The 14,962-nt window shown below is 35.4% G+C and overlaps 1 protein-coding gene across 3 annotated transcripts in view; it reads left to right on the forward strand.

The window, feature by feature from the left end:
• Positions 1 to 14,251, forward strand: part of LOC125050940 (GATA-binding factor A-like) — a 47,141-nt gene extending 32,890 nt beyond the window's left edge. The window contains exons 2-8 of one of the 3 annotated variants that reach the window (XM_047651029.1): positions 4,146 to 4,352; positions 6,376 to 6,516; positions 8,353 to 8,519; positions 11,610 to 11,743; positions 11,943 to 12,067; positions 12,175 to 12,470; positions 12,754 to 14,251. In XM_047651029.1, coding sequence (XP_047506985.1) covers positions 4,196 to 4,352; positions 6,376 to 6,516; positions 8,353 to 8,519; positions 11,610 to 11,743; positions 11,943 to 12,067; positions 12,175 to 12,470; positions 12,754 to 12,846 — 1,113 coding nt within the window. In that variant the 5' untranslated portion in view covers positions 4,146 to 4,195 and the 3' untranslated portion in view covers positions 12,847 to 14,251. Of the gene's footprint in view, positions 1 to 4,145; positions 4,353 to 5,781; positions 6,046 to 6,375; positions 6,517 to 8,352; positions 8,520 to 8,554; positions 8,644 to 11,609; positions 11,744 to 11,942; positions 12,068 to 12,174; positions 12,471 to 12,753 lie in introns of those variants that run through there. The other 2 variants (XM_047651030.1, XM_047651031.1) reach the window with 2 other exon arrangements.
• Positions 14,252 to 14,962: the final 711 nt, after the last annotated feature.

The raw sequence follows: 14,962 nt of genomic DNA on the forward strand, positions 1-14,962 counted from the left end.
GTTCTAATTAATAATAAATTAATGTATAAAAGAATGTAAAAATATCCTAGACTAATTACAAAAATCAAGGCTTTTTTTATTTATTTTATACAATCTTCTTCCATATTTAGTATTAAACTTAGGACTGAGATCCTTGATTATTACAATATAATTGTGTTAATAAGTTACCCTTTGGGCCTCAACTGCTAAGGATTTTTATTTATTACTAGTGGACCGTCCCTACTTCGCTCGGGTGGACATTTATTTTTTTAAATTTTGTAGATATTGATATGTTCTTTAATATTGTGCAACATTTATCTCGTATAGAATATAATAGTTTTCGCAGCGCATGCGATGATAGGAATTTTTTCACACTTTGGGTAACATTATTGTAGTTTTAGTAGGGATGCTTATTTTTCTTGCAATTAAAATAGCCTATATTAATCAGTGATAATGTAGCATTCAAAAGTTGAAAGAATTTTTTAAAATCGCATACAAACCTTTCATCTTTATAATATTACTATAGAAGTATAGATGACTATACCGTAAACTACATCATAATTACGCAGGCAACGTGCATATATATTATATACTTCTGTTACGTCTTATCAGCTAAAGCTATGTATAAAAGGTTAATGAAGGCAAAGCGTACTTAATTCAATACAATTATTCGACTCAAAGAAATCATAATGTTCTCAGTATTTAAATGAGGCTCTATACACGCAAGAGCGTGTGAGCTTGCCACAATACCTTATCCAATATTACTCTACGGTTCTTGGGTCATCGAGGTGCTTTAAATAATAGAAGATTTTTGTTTTACTCTATATTAACCACTCGCGTATAACAATAGAATATAAGCGAAATAATGAAATGTTAATTGCTATGAAACAAATGAATGCAATGTAACAGTTGGAGAGAGTGCTTACGTCTGGCTTTACTCTCGGGGCGTAACTCCGACGATTTAGGAAATCGCCACGCTTATAAAACTAAGAAAGCATGAGTGAGCAAAAGCCTTGGCTCGTACAATTACCCTATATATTCCGCCCGCAGTGACGGTGGATTAAGTGTATTTTAGCAAGATTTTTTGCAACAATTAAAAATGCACGCCTTCCTCAGGAACCATACAGTAGAACCTCGTTAAGTCGAACCTCGATAAGTCAAAACCTCCAAATCTCGAAAAAATGTTTTGTTCCCTTCCCTTAAAACACCAAAACCTCCATTACTTGAAATCTTGACCCTCTGTTAATCGAAATAATCACCGAGTCCCTCCAAGCCATTTTGATACATATTTTCACTCTATAACTCGAAAAATTAAATTTGACCTCTGTATCTCGAACATAGGAACGTTTTATTTTACAACCTTTACAACTTGATCATTTGGAATTTATTATCTCTATTGTTCGAACAAAAATAAGTTACGAACTTGCCGACAATGTGAGTACACTATTGTTTCTTAGAAAACATTTTAGGAGTATACAATAATAAATTTATGACTCATGGAAACACGTGTTTGCTTGCTTTGCAAAATTTATACGAATAAACCTGAAACTCTTTATGTCGAATCAAAATCCGCCTAAGTCGAAATCCTCCATAAGTTGAAAACTCTATAACTCGAATTTTTTGGCGTCTCCCTTGATGTTCGACTTATAGAGGTTCTACTGTATATACTTACTGTTTTTGTATACCGTATTAAACGTTCGGTAATCGCGTTGATACAGGGTTCATATGCGGCGCGGAAGATACTTTTTATAAGTAAGGAAGTCAGAAAATGTTATCACATCTTAACGTAACATATTAAGAAAGCAATATGTTACTACCCATATCTCAAGAATAATAAGCCTCATGTATTTCTTGAAACAATCGTCCATGTTTACTAAAGATACACATAATTGTATACAAAAATGATTATGTTTTTTTTCAAGGACCTCTATAAAAGGCCTCTACTGGCTCTCTTGGCCATCTTGGCCATGTTCTACTAATCTTCCCAACAACTTCTTTAGGGTAATCAGTAGAGTCTCTTTCTTTTCCCTCGTGGCCCTTTCCCCTTGTTACCCTGTATGTCCATCTTCCATTGTTCATGGCATCGGTGTGGACCGCCCATTTTCAAGTACATAATTAACTATAAAGCCCGCGCAAAATATTGTATGTAACTTTTACTTTTGCGAGTTACTAGAGGCGCTGTATTAACGTTTAAACATACCTAATTGCTATTAATTTATTTCGACAGTGAACAAACCTTTTACAATCATGTGATATATTGCTACAAAGTACTTAATTTATCACTGATAAAATATAATGAAATTAAGATTAAATTACATAATCAGTATAGCAAGTAATTAACGTGTGAACCTATGTCAACAAGTAGTACAATATTTCGGCAACTTGTGCCAATTTCAACCGATTATTAAGAATTGGTTTTAAAGAAGCAATGTAGGGCGCGATAACTCAAGGGTATATTTATAAAATATACCAAATGTGACTAAATATGAGCTTAATTTTTTTTATCTGCGTACATTTTTTAAGGAAAATAATATAAAGTAACTACTTGACCAGTTGTAGCCAGGAACGAGACTTTGGGTTTAGGTGGTCCGAAGTTGAGAAGCATTGTGGACGCCCTATTCCTACGGGATATAGGAAAAGCCATGTCAATAAGACCTAGTACTTGGAGTTCTATGTAGTTTTATTTAATGTATTTACAGGTTCCATTTGCATAGTTAATATTCTGTCTGATCGGACATACAGAATTTCAAAACCATATCAATGTCTATCATTTACCGTTTAAATATATCATATTTAAGCAGGAGTTAATTGGACTTTGTGATTTGTTTATTCCGATCTTAATTATGTTATCTAGTTTAAACTGTTTTATCACTATACGGGCGAGTGATTGTTAGCAACGATTATTTAAATGGTACAAGTGTCCAAACAGGAATGTTTGAATTCAATTATTTTGTTAAAATGTAACGTGCAACTTATCACGTTCCCTACTCGGTTACGCTCGGTGTTCTTAGTAAAAATGCAACAATCTGTTTGTTAACCAGCGATTTCGTTATTTTGATATTGGGTAAGTGAGTCACTGTGGCAAGAGCGATTTGTGAATGTTTTTCATTTCTTATTACTTCGCAATAAGGTCTATATCGCCGTGTCATTGTATCAACGCTTGGTGAGCGCAGGATGCGCGTGCGCGTGTTCTATCACTCGCAAATGGCGCCCTTATCGATACGTTGCTTTAATCCTACTCCAATTTGAACGTTGATCGTTGGCTCAATATCACTCGTTATCATAATTTGCCCATAATTATAACTAATTGATAGGTTGAAATATCTTTTCTTTAATTATGTCTCATCATTAAAAATATTATTTTAATCGGTATTGTTTTGGTTACATTTCTAACCATGTTTGCATTGTTAAAATGTTACTATTAACAATTACAACCTCAGATCTTGACGTCAGGTTTTGCATATGTTTAATTAATTACGTTGATTTATAGACAGTAGACAGTTAAGCCTTCAATGACTGATACAGGCCGTAGTTTTTTGGTCTTAGCCCAAACATCTCTCATATGTGAGAACTTTTTTCCTTCCCCGTACTAAATGTTAATCGCTCATCAAAATCCAGTGGTACACAATTGGACTTCCCCTTCCTACTATTCCTTCAGCTAACTTAACATCTGGGCTAACAACTTTTAATTAACTTATGAGATTAAAAACTTTATCTACGACTATATTTATTATGTATAAAACAAGTGAACAGCTCATAGGTCTAGACATATATTAAAATATATATAATAAACAAAGTTCCCACTGCGACATACGATCATGAATGGACGAAGTGATTCATAAACGTGTACTCATTGACTTAAAAATAACGGAAGGACTAGCGTAAAACCTGAAGTTTCTTCATTCATTTTCTGGTAAAAACCCATACTTGATTGATAGGAAAATAACCTATAGAACCGGGATAGAATTGTCTGCTTCATGGTCTTTGAAAGATTATAGGTAATATAAACACAACCTAATACTTTAGTTCACATTGCCTAGAAATTATCGTAGGTCTTGAGAAAATAAATGTTTTTTTATTATAAACAAATATCGTATTACAAGCCTTCATCTGTAACATTTTAGGGTTTTGCAAGCAAATTCTGATATTTAATTATTCTCTTCCAGCCACTGATGCGACAGTGAGGCAGCCTGAAACAGAAGCCAAAAGAGTGAGGATGTTTGGCGGCAGTGGTGGCGGCGGTGGAGGATCCTATGGTGGCGATTGCGCGGAGGGCTATGGGCTGGGCTACAACGGACGTCTGCAACACTACGCTGCACACTTCGCGCCCCACCAGACCTGGCACCATCATGCGGCCCATCACGACACATACGGTACGATATTCATGTAATGAAGTAGGTTTATGTGCACTTTAAAACTCTTGAATTGTTCTGCAAAAACATTTTTATTCAGTCTTGTTGTAAATCAAATCAGTATCAGTATAATCAGTAGAATTATTAACATATATTGTTGTTAAACGCGGTTTAACAACAATATATATTAGTTCTCTATTAGGTATATAAAATAATGAATATGTTCGACATTATTGTCTCAGTCATGATAACCACAGCTGATTTAATGACCTAATTCTTGTCTTCGTGGAAGTACGACTTTTGACTTGAAATGTTTGACATATAGAAAGAGCACCCTTACTAAATGCTTATTGGACTGTAATTGAAATACATGTTATTTGGTTGGTGACTCTAAACGTTTGCGCAAATCTAACCGCACGTTGAATCAACGTTGGTATCGACACGGTCATTCCCAGAACGATAAACTATTTTCCCTTCAGGATAAACACTTGTTATTGCACGATCTGTTATGATGAACAGCGAGGATAACTGATGGGTGCCACAAGCTGTTCGCTGTAGCGGGCAAAAGCCATAGATAACATTTTCCTCTTGTCGCTCATACTAAAATATTGTAATCATATAAATAGTTTTAGCCTAATAGTTCAATGTGTATCAAGTCGGTTTTTCCATCATCGAACGAGGCATACTGCATAATTCCATAGCGCTCTTTAAGGCACTTTCTGCCGCACAATCTATTTGTGAAACCAGCTCCCAGTAAAGCTATTTATATCTAATCTAAAAAGCATTTAAGAAAAGAGAGTACCATTCCCTCAAAGATGAGATGGGACGTTCTCTAGTCCCCGGCGTTGTAAGTGTCCATGGGCGACGGTTATCACTTTTATTTATGCATGCTTAATGCCTGTCTCATAAAATAGACTTAAATTCCAACCCGTCGCATAGACAATTTTTTTTTATACATCTATCCTAACTTAAGACTAATAAGTAATTTAAGACTAACCTAATTTACTAAAACGGATATTTAACATAAGAACGTGTCCAATATAATATGGAATAATGTCCGTACTTACAGTCTCTATTAAAGGGAAGACACTCTGTTCTTGTGTTCTATTTGCCTAGACAAATGACCCATAAAGAAAATCGATCTTCCAATCGATCTAAATAAAATCTGGATTACGTTATTGATATTATAAAACGATTTCTTTCACCGTTAAAATCAAATATAGATAGTAGACAATTAAATAACACACGATTAGGTAATAATTAGACAATATTGCTTTGTTTTCGTATAAAATATGCGTACACGAACGTAGCGTTGTTGTTGATACAATGATATTAACGTCCATTTTGTTAATACGGCAACGCTCATTACTGACCCATATTATTATAGGTAGGTAGGTAAAAAGTAAAAAGATAAAAGGTAAAAACGTAGGCAATATTGGCTTACTAAAGGACTATATAGACATTCAAAACCCAATGATATTATGAATTTATGAGTCTATGGCTTGACCCGTATTGAAGCTTAGTGTGTGTGAATCAGTTTTGATAAGGCTAGCAGCCCGCGTCCCGGTCAGTCCGCGCTTTGACCTTTCGCTGTAGGGTCGCCATTTGTGTCTAGTGCTGTGTTGCGATTCCTTATCTCTTGAGCTACTTAGCAACGTGAATATGGAGTTACCTTTGGCTGAACGGTTGTTCCAGAATTTAGTTCATCTCGCAGGTTTGTTCATTTGCAAGTGGTGTTTATGTATATCTTTTGTATACCAACGAAATTAGTTCTATCTGATATTTAAGGATAAAATCTGTGATATATTACTTTCTACTGTGTACTAGCTATTTATATATTGTAATAGATTTTAAGTATTATCTTGGTATATTATTTTCTATCTGAAAGGAAAGGGCAAGTGCCAAGGTTTTTTTTTAATGAAACTCTAAACATGAAACGTTAGTCAATAGACGTTTCTAGTATTGAGCTTTTATGAACCCCTACTTTAGACTATTTTAATTGACTTATAAGCTTTGAGAATTTATATGTTAAACATATGTTTAGGTGGAGGCAGTGTTAGTGGTGTTGGCAGCGTCGGCGCTGTAGGCGGCGTGGGCAGTGTGGGCGGTGGACTATATGGACAAAACATGGTGATGGGCGGCTGGTGTGCGCCCTACGACGCACTTCAGAGACCACCGGCTTACGGTAACAATCTGCACTTATATATTTACAGAACAACATGGAATTTTTCCATGTACTAATATGATTTTTAAGTATCTACCATCTACATATTTATTCACTTAGTAGCAATAACTTACCCGTTATAAAAAAATATGTTAAACATTTTTAGAATATGATGATTTTTAATTAAAACAGATGAGTGCGAATATGATCAAAACAAGAATATAATTATGTTTTTATTCGTAAAATATATGAATAGAAGTGAATAAAACTATAAAATTGTGAATTCCATGTTTCGAATTAATATGTTATTTATTATCGAGTGCACTCTACGTTATATTTTATCGAGACGAAACAAAATCCCATAAAATTTAATATGATACGTTTTATGATTGGGAGTGGTCGGGCGAGGCCTATCTCGTATGGAGATGAGATCTTGGAGACAATCGTAAAACACACTATCTCAGTTTTTCACTGTTTCTTAGGTATAGGAATAGGAATCGAGGAATACAAATATTGTATCGAATCTTTAATTTTAAATTCAATATTCAACAAATCGATTGGAGTTTATATAAAAAGTGGAAATAGCAGATATACAATACGATGTGTATATTTTTCAATGTTTGGTAAAATAATATACTTTTTATTGCAACTTCATAAATATATATATTAAGCCTAATTTATTCCTTCAAACTAAACCTACTTTTACACTAAAAACGAATTTTCTTCTCTCTTAAAGAGTAGGCCACCTTTTTCTGCCAATCTTCCCGACCAAATTCTTTAAGCTTATCAGCCCACCTTTAAGAGGGCAACCTCTCTTTCTTTTTCCTTTTGGGTCTCTCCACATTTAATTGTTTCTTGTCCTTTAGTTATTCTTACTTTAATAAAAGAAATAATTTATTACATCCAGCTAGTGATTTTCTCAGAGACAAAAAACATCTGATTTAATTAAAACAGTGTCAATAAACTATTTCTGATTGATTCGAATTAGATGATAGATTCTAAGGAACAATTACTACAAAACCTTGTCTTGAATTTTAGCAATAAAGACATCATTTACGTTCAAAAACTTGATACACAAATCCTAAATGTGTATAAAATTATTGTCCAACACTTGTCTTGCGTTTATTGCTTGTGACTCAGATGTTATTTGGGCTATGGTTCGATTCTCATTGTTTTATTGCTGACGTCAGGTTGATTAATTTACGACGCATAAAATGAGGCTCTGTGGTTTTGAAGTGATGATACATCGCTTAATCCATAGATAATTGAAAACAAATACGTAAAAATAAATTCAAATATGGAATCTTAGCTTATGCTTATCAAGTCAAGTATAAGGCGCGTTTTTGTATTATAACTAGGTAAAGTGTTTATTAGGTTACAATCGTGATCACATACATTATAGGAACACACAGAACAACGGAAAATCGAATTATATCATAAATATTATATAGTTCCAGTGAATTAATACTGAGATAGTGTGCTGTATCTCACAGAGATAAGCCCGGACTACCTAAGTAGTTTAGTCGCATATTGTTATTGTTTCTACTTCTACGAATAGATAGGCAAACTTGTAAGTAACGGTGCTGCGTCTGCGCAACCCGCCTCGCGCCGACATCGATACCTCTTTGTTCCGAGATATCGCCTCATTAATGCTCATTAAGAAGCACTTGTTTTTGTAAGCAATCATGGTTTTTGCGTGTCTAATGTAAACCACTTAAATAGGTGTTGTATACTGACTTCCTGACTTGCATACATACATGGAGGTGTTGCCTAAACGTTTAAGAATGTTCTTAGGCCATAGTTGGCAGTAGCTGTAGGTAGTAGGCAAGCAAAATGCTTAGGTAGTGTGTGCGACAGATGGTGCGGAGGCGTACGAGGAGGGCCGCGAGTGTGTCAACTGCGGCGCCAACAACACACCACTGTGGAGACGCGACGCAACCGGACATTACTTGTGCAACGCCTGCGGTCTCTACCACAAGATCAACGGCGTCAACCGGCCGCTGGTGAAGCCGAGCAAGCGGCTGGTGAGTGCCTATTATAATGCCCGCTCTCTGTGTAGGTGCGGACGCGGAGCTGCTCACGCGCTTCTATAAGGACGGCTCCGTGCAGAGGTGGATGAGTGAGGGCATGGCGCGGGGCATGAAGAAGGTGAGTCGGTGGCGTGTAGACTAGTCGCCTCGCATGCCGCGACCACCCACTCCCCTGTTCCCTGCTGCCGGCCTACTAGTGTACACGCTGCCGCTCCCCTCCCGCCCCTTCCCGGCACTCTGCCCGTCCAGCGCGATGACCATAACACTCCGGGCTGCTCCAACCAATATTATAGTAAAGCCGCAAGCTATGAAGCCATGAAAGTGTTATTGTCATGCGCTGGTTCCGCTAGTGGTGGTAGTTTTCGACGGTGAAGAAAATTATTTGTATTGCAATTATTCAAGAAAGAAACAATATTGTAAGCTTTATTAAAATAGCTGCTTACTAACATTTATTTACAAAATGTAAATGTACAAAAAACTAGAATATTAATTTACAAATAATTTCCTAATCACCGTTGTAATTAAATTATGTTTAAGTTATACCTTCTAATTACTTTATAGACATCCTTGCCCAATTATTTCTTGAGGAAACTGAACGAAGTAAATCATATTTGTAATATATTAAAGGAATTAGTTTAATTAAACACACCAGTTTCCAATAGAAAATGTATTTTAGAATTGCATGAGTCCCAATCCTCCTCTCCTTGGTGATAGTTCCCACCCTGGCACAATAACTATATGAATAACTGTCCCATTTCATTGCGCATGCCACGTAAATCATTTGATACGATAAGCAGAGATAATGTGTGCGTGTGTGTCAGTCACACAAAGGCCGAGAGGAGGCGCGGTGACGTCAGGTGGAGTCCCGCCCTCCTCTGGCATTGGACACTGCGGCGACTATTAATAAATATCGTATAGGTACAATACCCCGCGGAGATGCCATTTACCCGAATGGTTAACAAAACAACTGGTAGGAACCCTATATCAACCTTTAATTGACGGTAACAAATATTCCTGCCCGTTTTCCTCCTATTACATTAAAAAAATTCATTGTTCCGTCAGGACTGGGATAGATAACGTTTTATTCAACTAGACAAACACAAAATATTTGACTTTAATATAAATTTGTCTAATTGCTCAGTTTTAAATAGAGTACCTACCCAGTCTGTCTCTTTTTAAAACAGCGTTAACATAATTTAACAGAAAGAGACAAAAAAGTAGTTTTTATAAATCTTATCTTTACAGCAATAATAATGACATAGCAATCTATAGGTATATGGATCAGTAGTGAAATTAATATTCTAGCGTCAGTTCAGAGGGCAAACGAGCAGGAGGCTTACCTGATGTTAAGTAATAAGGCTCGCAAGTGCGTAGCCGGTCTTTTATGAAATGGTACCTACGCTCTTTTCTTTAAAGACCTTAAGTCGAATTGGTTCGGAAATGAGTACCTCAGTGGGAGTTCGGAAATATAAAACTGCTTTAAAACGCTCAGTTGTGGAACGATAGACGGTGATACGGGTGGAAATTCGTATTCTGCGTCGTCCCACGTCCGATGATGAAATTCAGCTGCTGATATGAATCCGAACAACTCCATGAATAGATAAATAATTTGGGGGAAATGTAGGCAACAAAATCGAGCTATAGTAAGCGTTATAATAAACATATTCAATAGATTTGCACTAAACGCGGGGCTATAAATGGTTCTAGTCACAGATTTAACAAAATCTGTAATGTTCTAGTGATAAATACCACTATTTCCTTCAAATCCTTTTTATTTATCTGTTCCGCGTTAATACGATTGTTACGTGACTTTATACAGTCCACAGGCTTCCTCGGTAAATTTATTCAACTTTTCAATTCAAAGCAATAGTTCCTGTGATCAGTATTTAGGTGAGTGCCCGGGTAACTGCACAAGAGATTCCGGAAAAAAATCTTTTAAATTCCGACTAGTGAACAACTTTTCCTTGAATATTTTTTTCCTATATCGTTAACGTTAACTAAAATGTAATTTAAGATAATTCTTATTTCCGTTCAATACTAAATATATGATGTAGGTACTTGAGTTTCCAAAAAAATATTTAATTTGTGACTCCACTTCCTTGTTGGCCCAAAAGTTTAGTTCTAATTCCTGTGTGTGATTAGCGCGAAACAAATAATACTATATAATTTATTCGTGTAGAACCTAAACGATATGTATTGCGTTGGAGTAATTACAAAATTAGGCTATCGATTTTCAAACAACTGTTGTGTTATCACAAGGCTAAACTTGTTATGAAAAGAGGTGGTAATTGGCTTAATGCGAATTTTATCTTATATTTCCGACGTCGAAAATGGTATTTTCATACCAAAATTTTCCGTTTTGATAATGGTTTCGTTTTATTAATTTAATGAAGTGTGTCAATAACAAATGCAAATGGAGGATTAAATTATTTCATTTAAAAAACGGATTATTTTTTTGGAAGACCCGTTGTTATTCATGTTATACATATATAGGTGCTATAGTTGTTCAGCTTTTTTACATTTTTATTATTAAATATGTGTAAGTATTTAATAAAATATATTTAATAGATTAATAAATATTCCTTATAAAAGAATTATAATAATATAAAAAAAAACTTATATGATATATGGTTGTAACAAAATTAATTTGATGCGAGTCTCCACACTAGAGAGCTCTTCGGGACTTGTTGTAAGCGTGCGTTGTGTTAGTTTTTTGAACCTCAGAGTCATGCCAAAATATGTATGCGTAAATAATAAAAACGAAATATTACGTAGGTATTACATGGTATACCTACATCAAAAATTGGCAAAAATGATTAAATCGCAATCGACATTACAACATGTTATTTTTAACAACACGTAAAATGACTGGTTATACCACAACGGAAATATTATTAGAAAATTGTCCTTGATATCCTAAATCCTAATATCCTCTGTTTACATTTTCAATAACATCTGTAGCACCTAGCGCCATCTAGTACCAAAGCATGCAATCGTTGAAACTTGAATTACACACACTTTATCTCTGCTTCTTATTAAATATTAATTCTGTCAACTGTACTAATCGTAACTTCTCATCCCCAGTCTGCTGCGCGACGTCACGGGCAGTGCTGTACCAACTGCGGGTCTCGCAATACGACATTGTGGCGGCGAAACAATGATGGTGAACCAGTCTGCAACGCGTGCGGCCTTTACTATAAGCTGCATGGAATCAATCGGTGAGTCTTTATAGTTGTTCATTGAACGCTTTACTACGGGATATAATAGGATACTTAAGGATAGGCAACGCATTTCATAATCTTAAACCGTAAATAAAAAGTTCCACTACAATATGGTATTATAAAGACTTCAATTAAATTAACTATAAACGAAGAATTACAGTATTTTTTTAAATGAATTTAACGTTAACAATTACAGACCACTGGCAATGAGGAAAGATGGTATTCAGACACGAAAGAGGAAGCCGAAAAAATCAGCGAGTGGAACGAAACCTGCTCACGAGGTAACCAAAAAGGACGGGCAGGGCTCACCAGGCATTGACGGTATTTATATATATATTTATTTTTTGTTATAATTGTTGTTATATTTGTTATTATTTTTAGGAACGGAATATATAAGATAATCTTATTATATTAAAATGGCATTGCAGACAGTAAATCAAGTATATCAGAAGTACCGCTGCCGCTGACGGCCTCACTGTCCCCACATACGCACGGGCACACAAGCAAGCAGGCAAACGGCGAGCAGAGCGGGCAAAGCGGGCAAGGTGTACAGGGTGTTCAGGGCGGGCAATACGGGCTGGCTAGCACAGCGTTCTTGTCTTCACCGTCCTTGTTCAACATCAAAAGCGAGCCGGCTGCGGCATATGACCCGCCAGGTTATCCGCCCACCGGCAACCCACCACACCACTACCACTCCCACCACCATTATTTACACGCGCTGCAGGTACATTAATTAACCTTTTGTATATACAATATATCAAATTGCATAAGTTTTCACGACGCGGTAACAGGCGAATGTCAGAATCACATGGCGGGAAATGCCTTTGTTTTGTACAGATATAATAAATTTATCTCAATTAATTCGTTGCATAGATTAAACGATCTAAGTTTTCCAAGAGAGAAAGCCTTCTTTATTTTTAATAAGTATGTATTTTATTTAAGAAATTTCACGTTTTTGTATTTTAACGAACTAAATACATTCTTAAATTAATTATTAACTGTTACAGTACGGCTTGTCGAACGGTGAAGAGGAGGAAGGCAGTGGATTTCTTCATCAGCGCAATGTCACCGCACACGCCAAACTTATGGCCTCCACGTAGCCACGCGTATATAGACAACAGACGTCCACAGATAAATACATCCTTTTCTGATGAACGGACGGAGAAATAGAATACACAATTATGTTTTATCTCCTATGTACATTGTTATATTCGAGAACGGAGTGGGCAACACTTATTGTAAATAAATATCCGTTCTTAATGTACAAAACGTAAGCTGTAGCTTTTGACTTTTGTACTAAATTCTAGACTTAATATGTAAGTAGTTCATTTGAGTAGGAAGGTCCTAAGTCTGAGGGTAAACACGACGTCACAAATGGTTCACTTTATCCTTTGAAGTTTTTACAAATTTACAAAGGTTAATCATTGATTTAAAAAAAATACACACAGTACACAGAGCACATAATGATCACCCTAATGCCGGGAAAATGAGTTCGCCAGTCTTTAGTTGAAGTTATTTTTAAAATTTAATATCTGGCATGTGCTGACAATTGACATTTTGAGCACCCTGCGATAAACTTGTAAAACTAGATACAGATTAAATATTTATGCGAGCTGTATATTGCTGAAATATTTCAGAGACATCTTGTACGTAAGTAAACAAGTGCTTGTAAATGAATAAAATAGCTAATCTCTAAAAGGAACTCTATAGATATTATGTGAATATTTCGACTGATAATTGTCGATGTTTTTTATTTGTAAATTTAATAAGAATCTTAAGTAGCATGCTGATATTTTAAGTATTTCTTGTATGTATAATGATTATGATGTTCAATACTTATAAAAGGAGGTTTTCAGAATGTTTTTAAAGTTCCTTTAACTTTTTGTAACAATAAGTTTAAAACCTAAATAACGCCATCTAAAAAATAAAAATAGAATAACGTAATCGACGTAATTCAGACTGCAAACAACAGAGGGCGCCTATATAAATAATAGTTAGGTTTTTTATTGTTACAAGATCACTAGTCTTAGATTTTTGAATGTGAAATCTTGCTAATGTTACAGTAAGTATGTATGAATTATTTATTTCATGTAACAACGTGATTGGACAATACAAGCCGTCCTAAAAATCTTCCAATTCTTAGTGGCACAATTTAAGATTAGTCATATTTATAGTTAAACAGTGGCATTTATAAGCTGTATATAGCAGACAAGATTGTTTTATTATACTTATTTTAAGAAACGATATCTGTTGGTGACTGATAATATCCAAAAGATAAACATTAAGTTCAGGGAGTCACCTTGCTATACAAGCAAGAAATTGCAAGCATTGTATAATATACCTTAATAGAAAGGAGAAAGGACACTATTCAAGCAACGACGCCATCTTGTTTCAAATGTAATAATAATTATCAGTCACATAACAGAGTGGCTACAACGAAGCATGGCGGTGGAGATCTCTTATAAGTCAATTGTACAATGTTTGAATAAAGTGTACAAAATTATATTAATTTGTTTTAATAATGGTATTTTATAATAAAAATCAAATAAGACCCTACCTATATATTGTCCTCGGATTGCATGCGTTTCTTTGATCATTTTTATTTCATAGACAAGTACCTAGGTTATCAGCATTCTGTGTGACAGCAGCTGTCAGACTATCACGATACCTGTCTCAATATACATTGAATCAACTGGTCGAACTACACTTTCAATAGATACATTATATGTATTCAATATTGACTTCAATATCGTCAGTAGTTAGAACTTAGAAGATCATTCTTTGGAGTAGACGTGTTTCGTAATAATGGACGATATATACTTATTGCCTTTAAAACAACAAATTAAACTTTAACTTACCTTAATGCTATATATTAAGGTAAGTTCATTATGGCGCGTCTAAACGGGCCATGTTTTGCTGCAATTGATGGCTGCAACACTGTGGCCGGCAACATTGCAAACAATAGCAGCCACACTATGCAATATTGCAGTAATGTCCCGGCCATATAGCCAAACATGTTTTGTATAGCCACATATGGCCGATGTTGCCCCAATGGGTGGCCGGACGATCGCTAGGCTATCGAATTCAACTGCAATATTGCACAGCCAGTTCTCTTGTTGTTTCAGTCACTCTCTTTGTTATGGCATAGTGTATCCTTTTCTACGCGACATGACGTTTGCTTTGTTCTGTGTTTTGCGATCAGCTGTATTTGACGTT

Source organism: Pieris napi, chromosome 7 (genome assembly GCF_905475465.1).
Source record: "Pieris napi chromosome 7, ilPieNapi1.2, whole genome shotgun sequence".
Taxonomy (NCBI): domain Eukaryota; kingdom Metazoa; phylum Arthropoda; class Insecta; order Lepidoptera; family Pieridae; genus Pieris; species Pieris napi.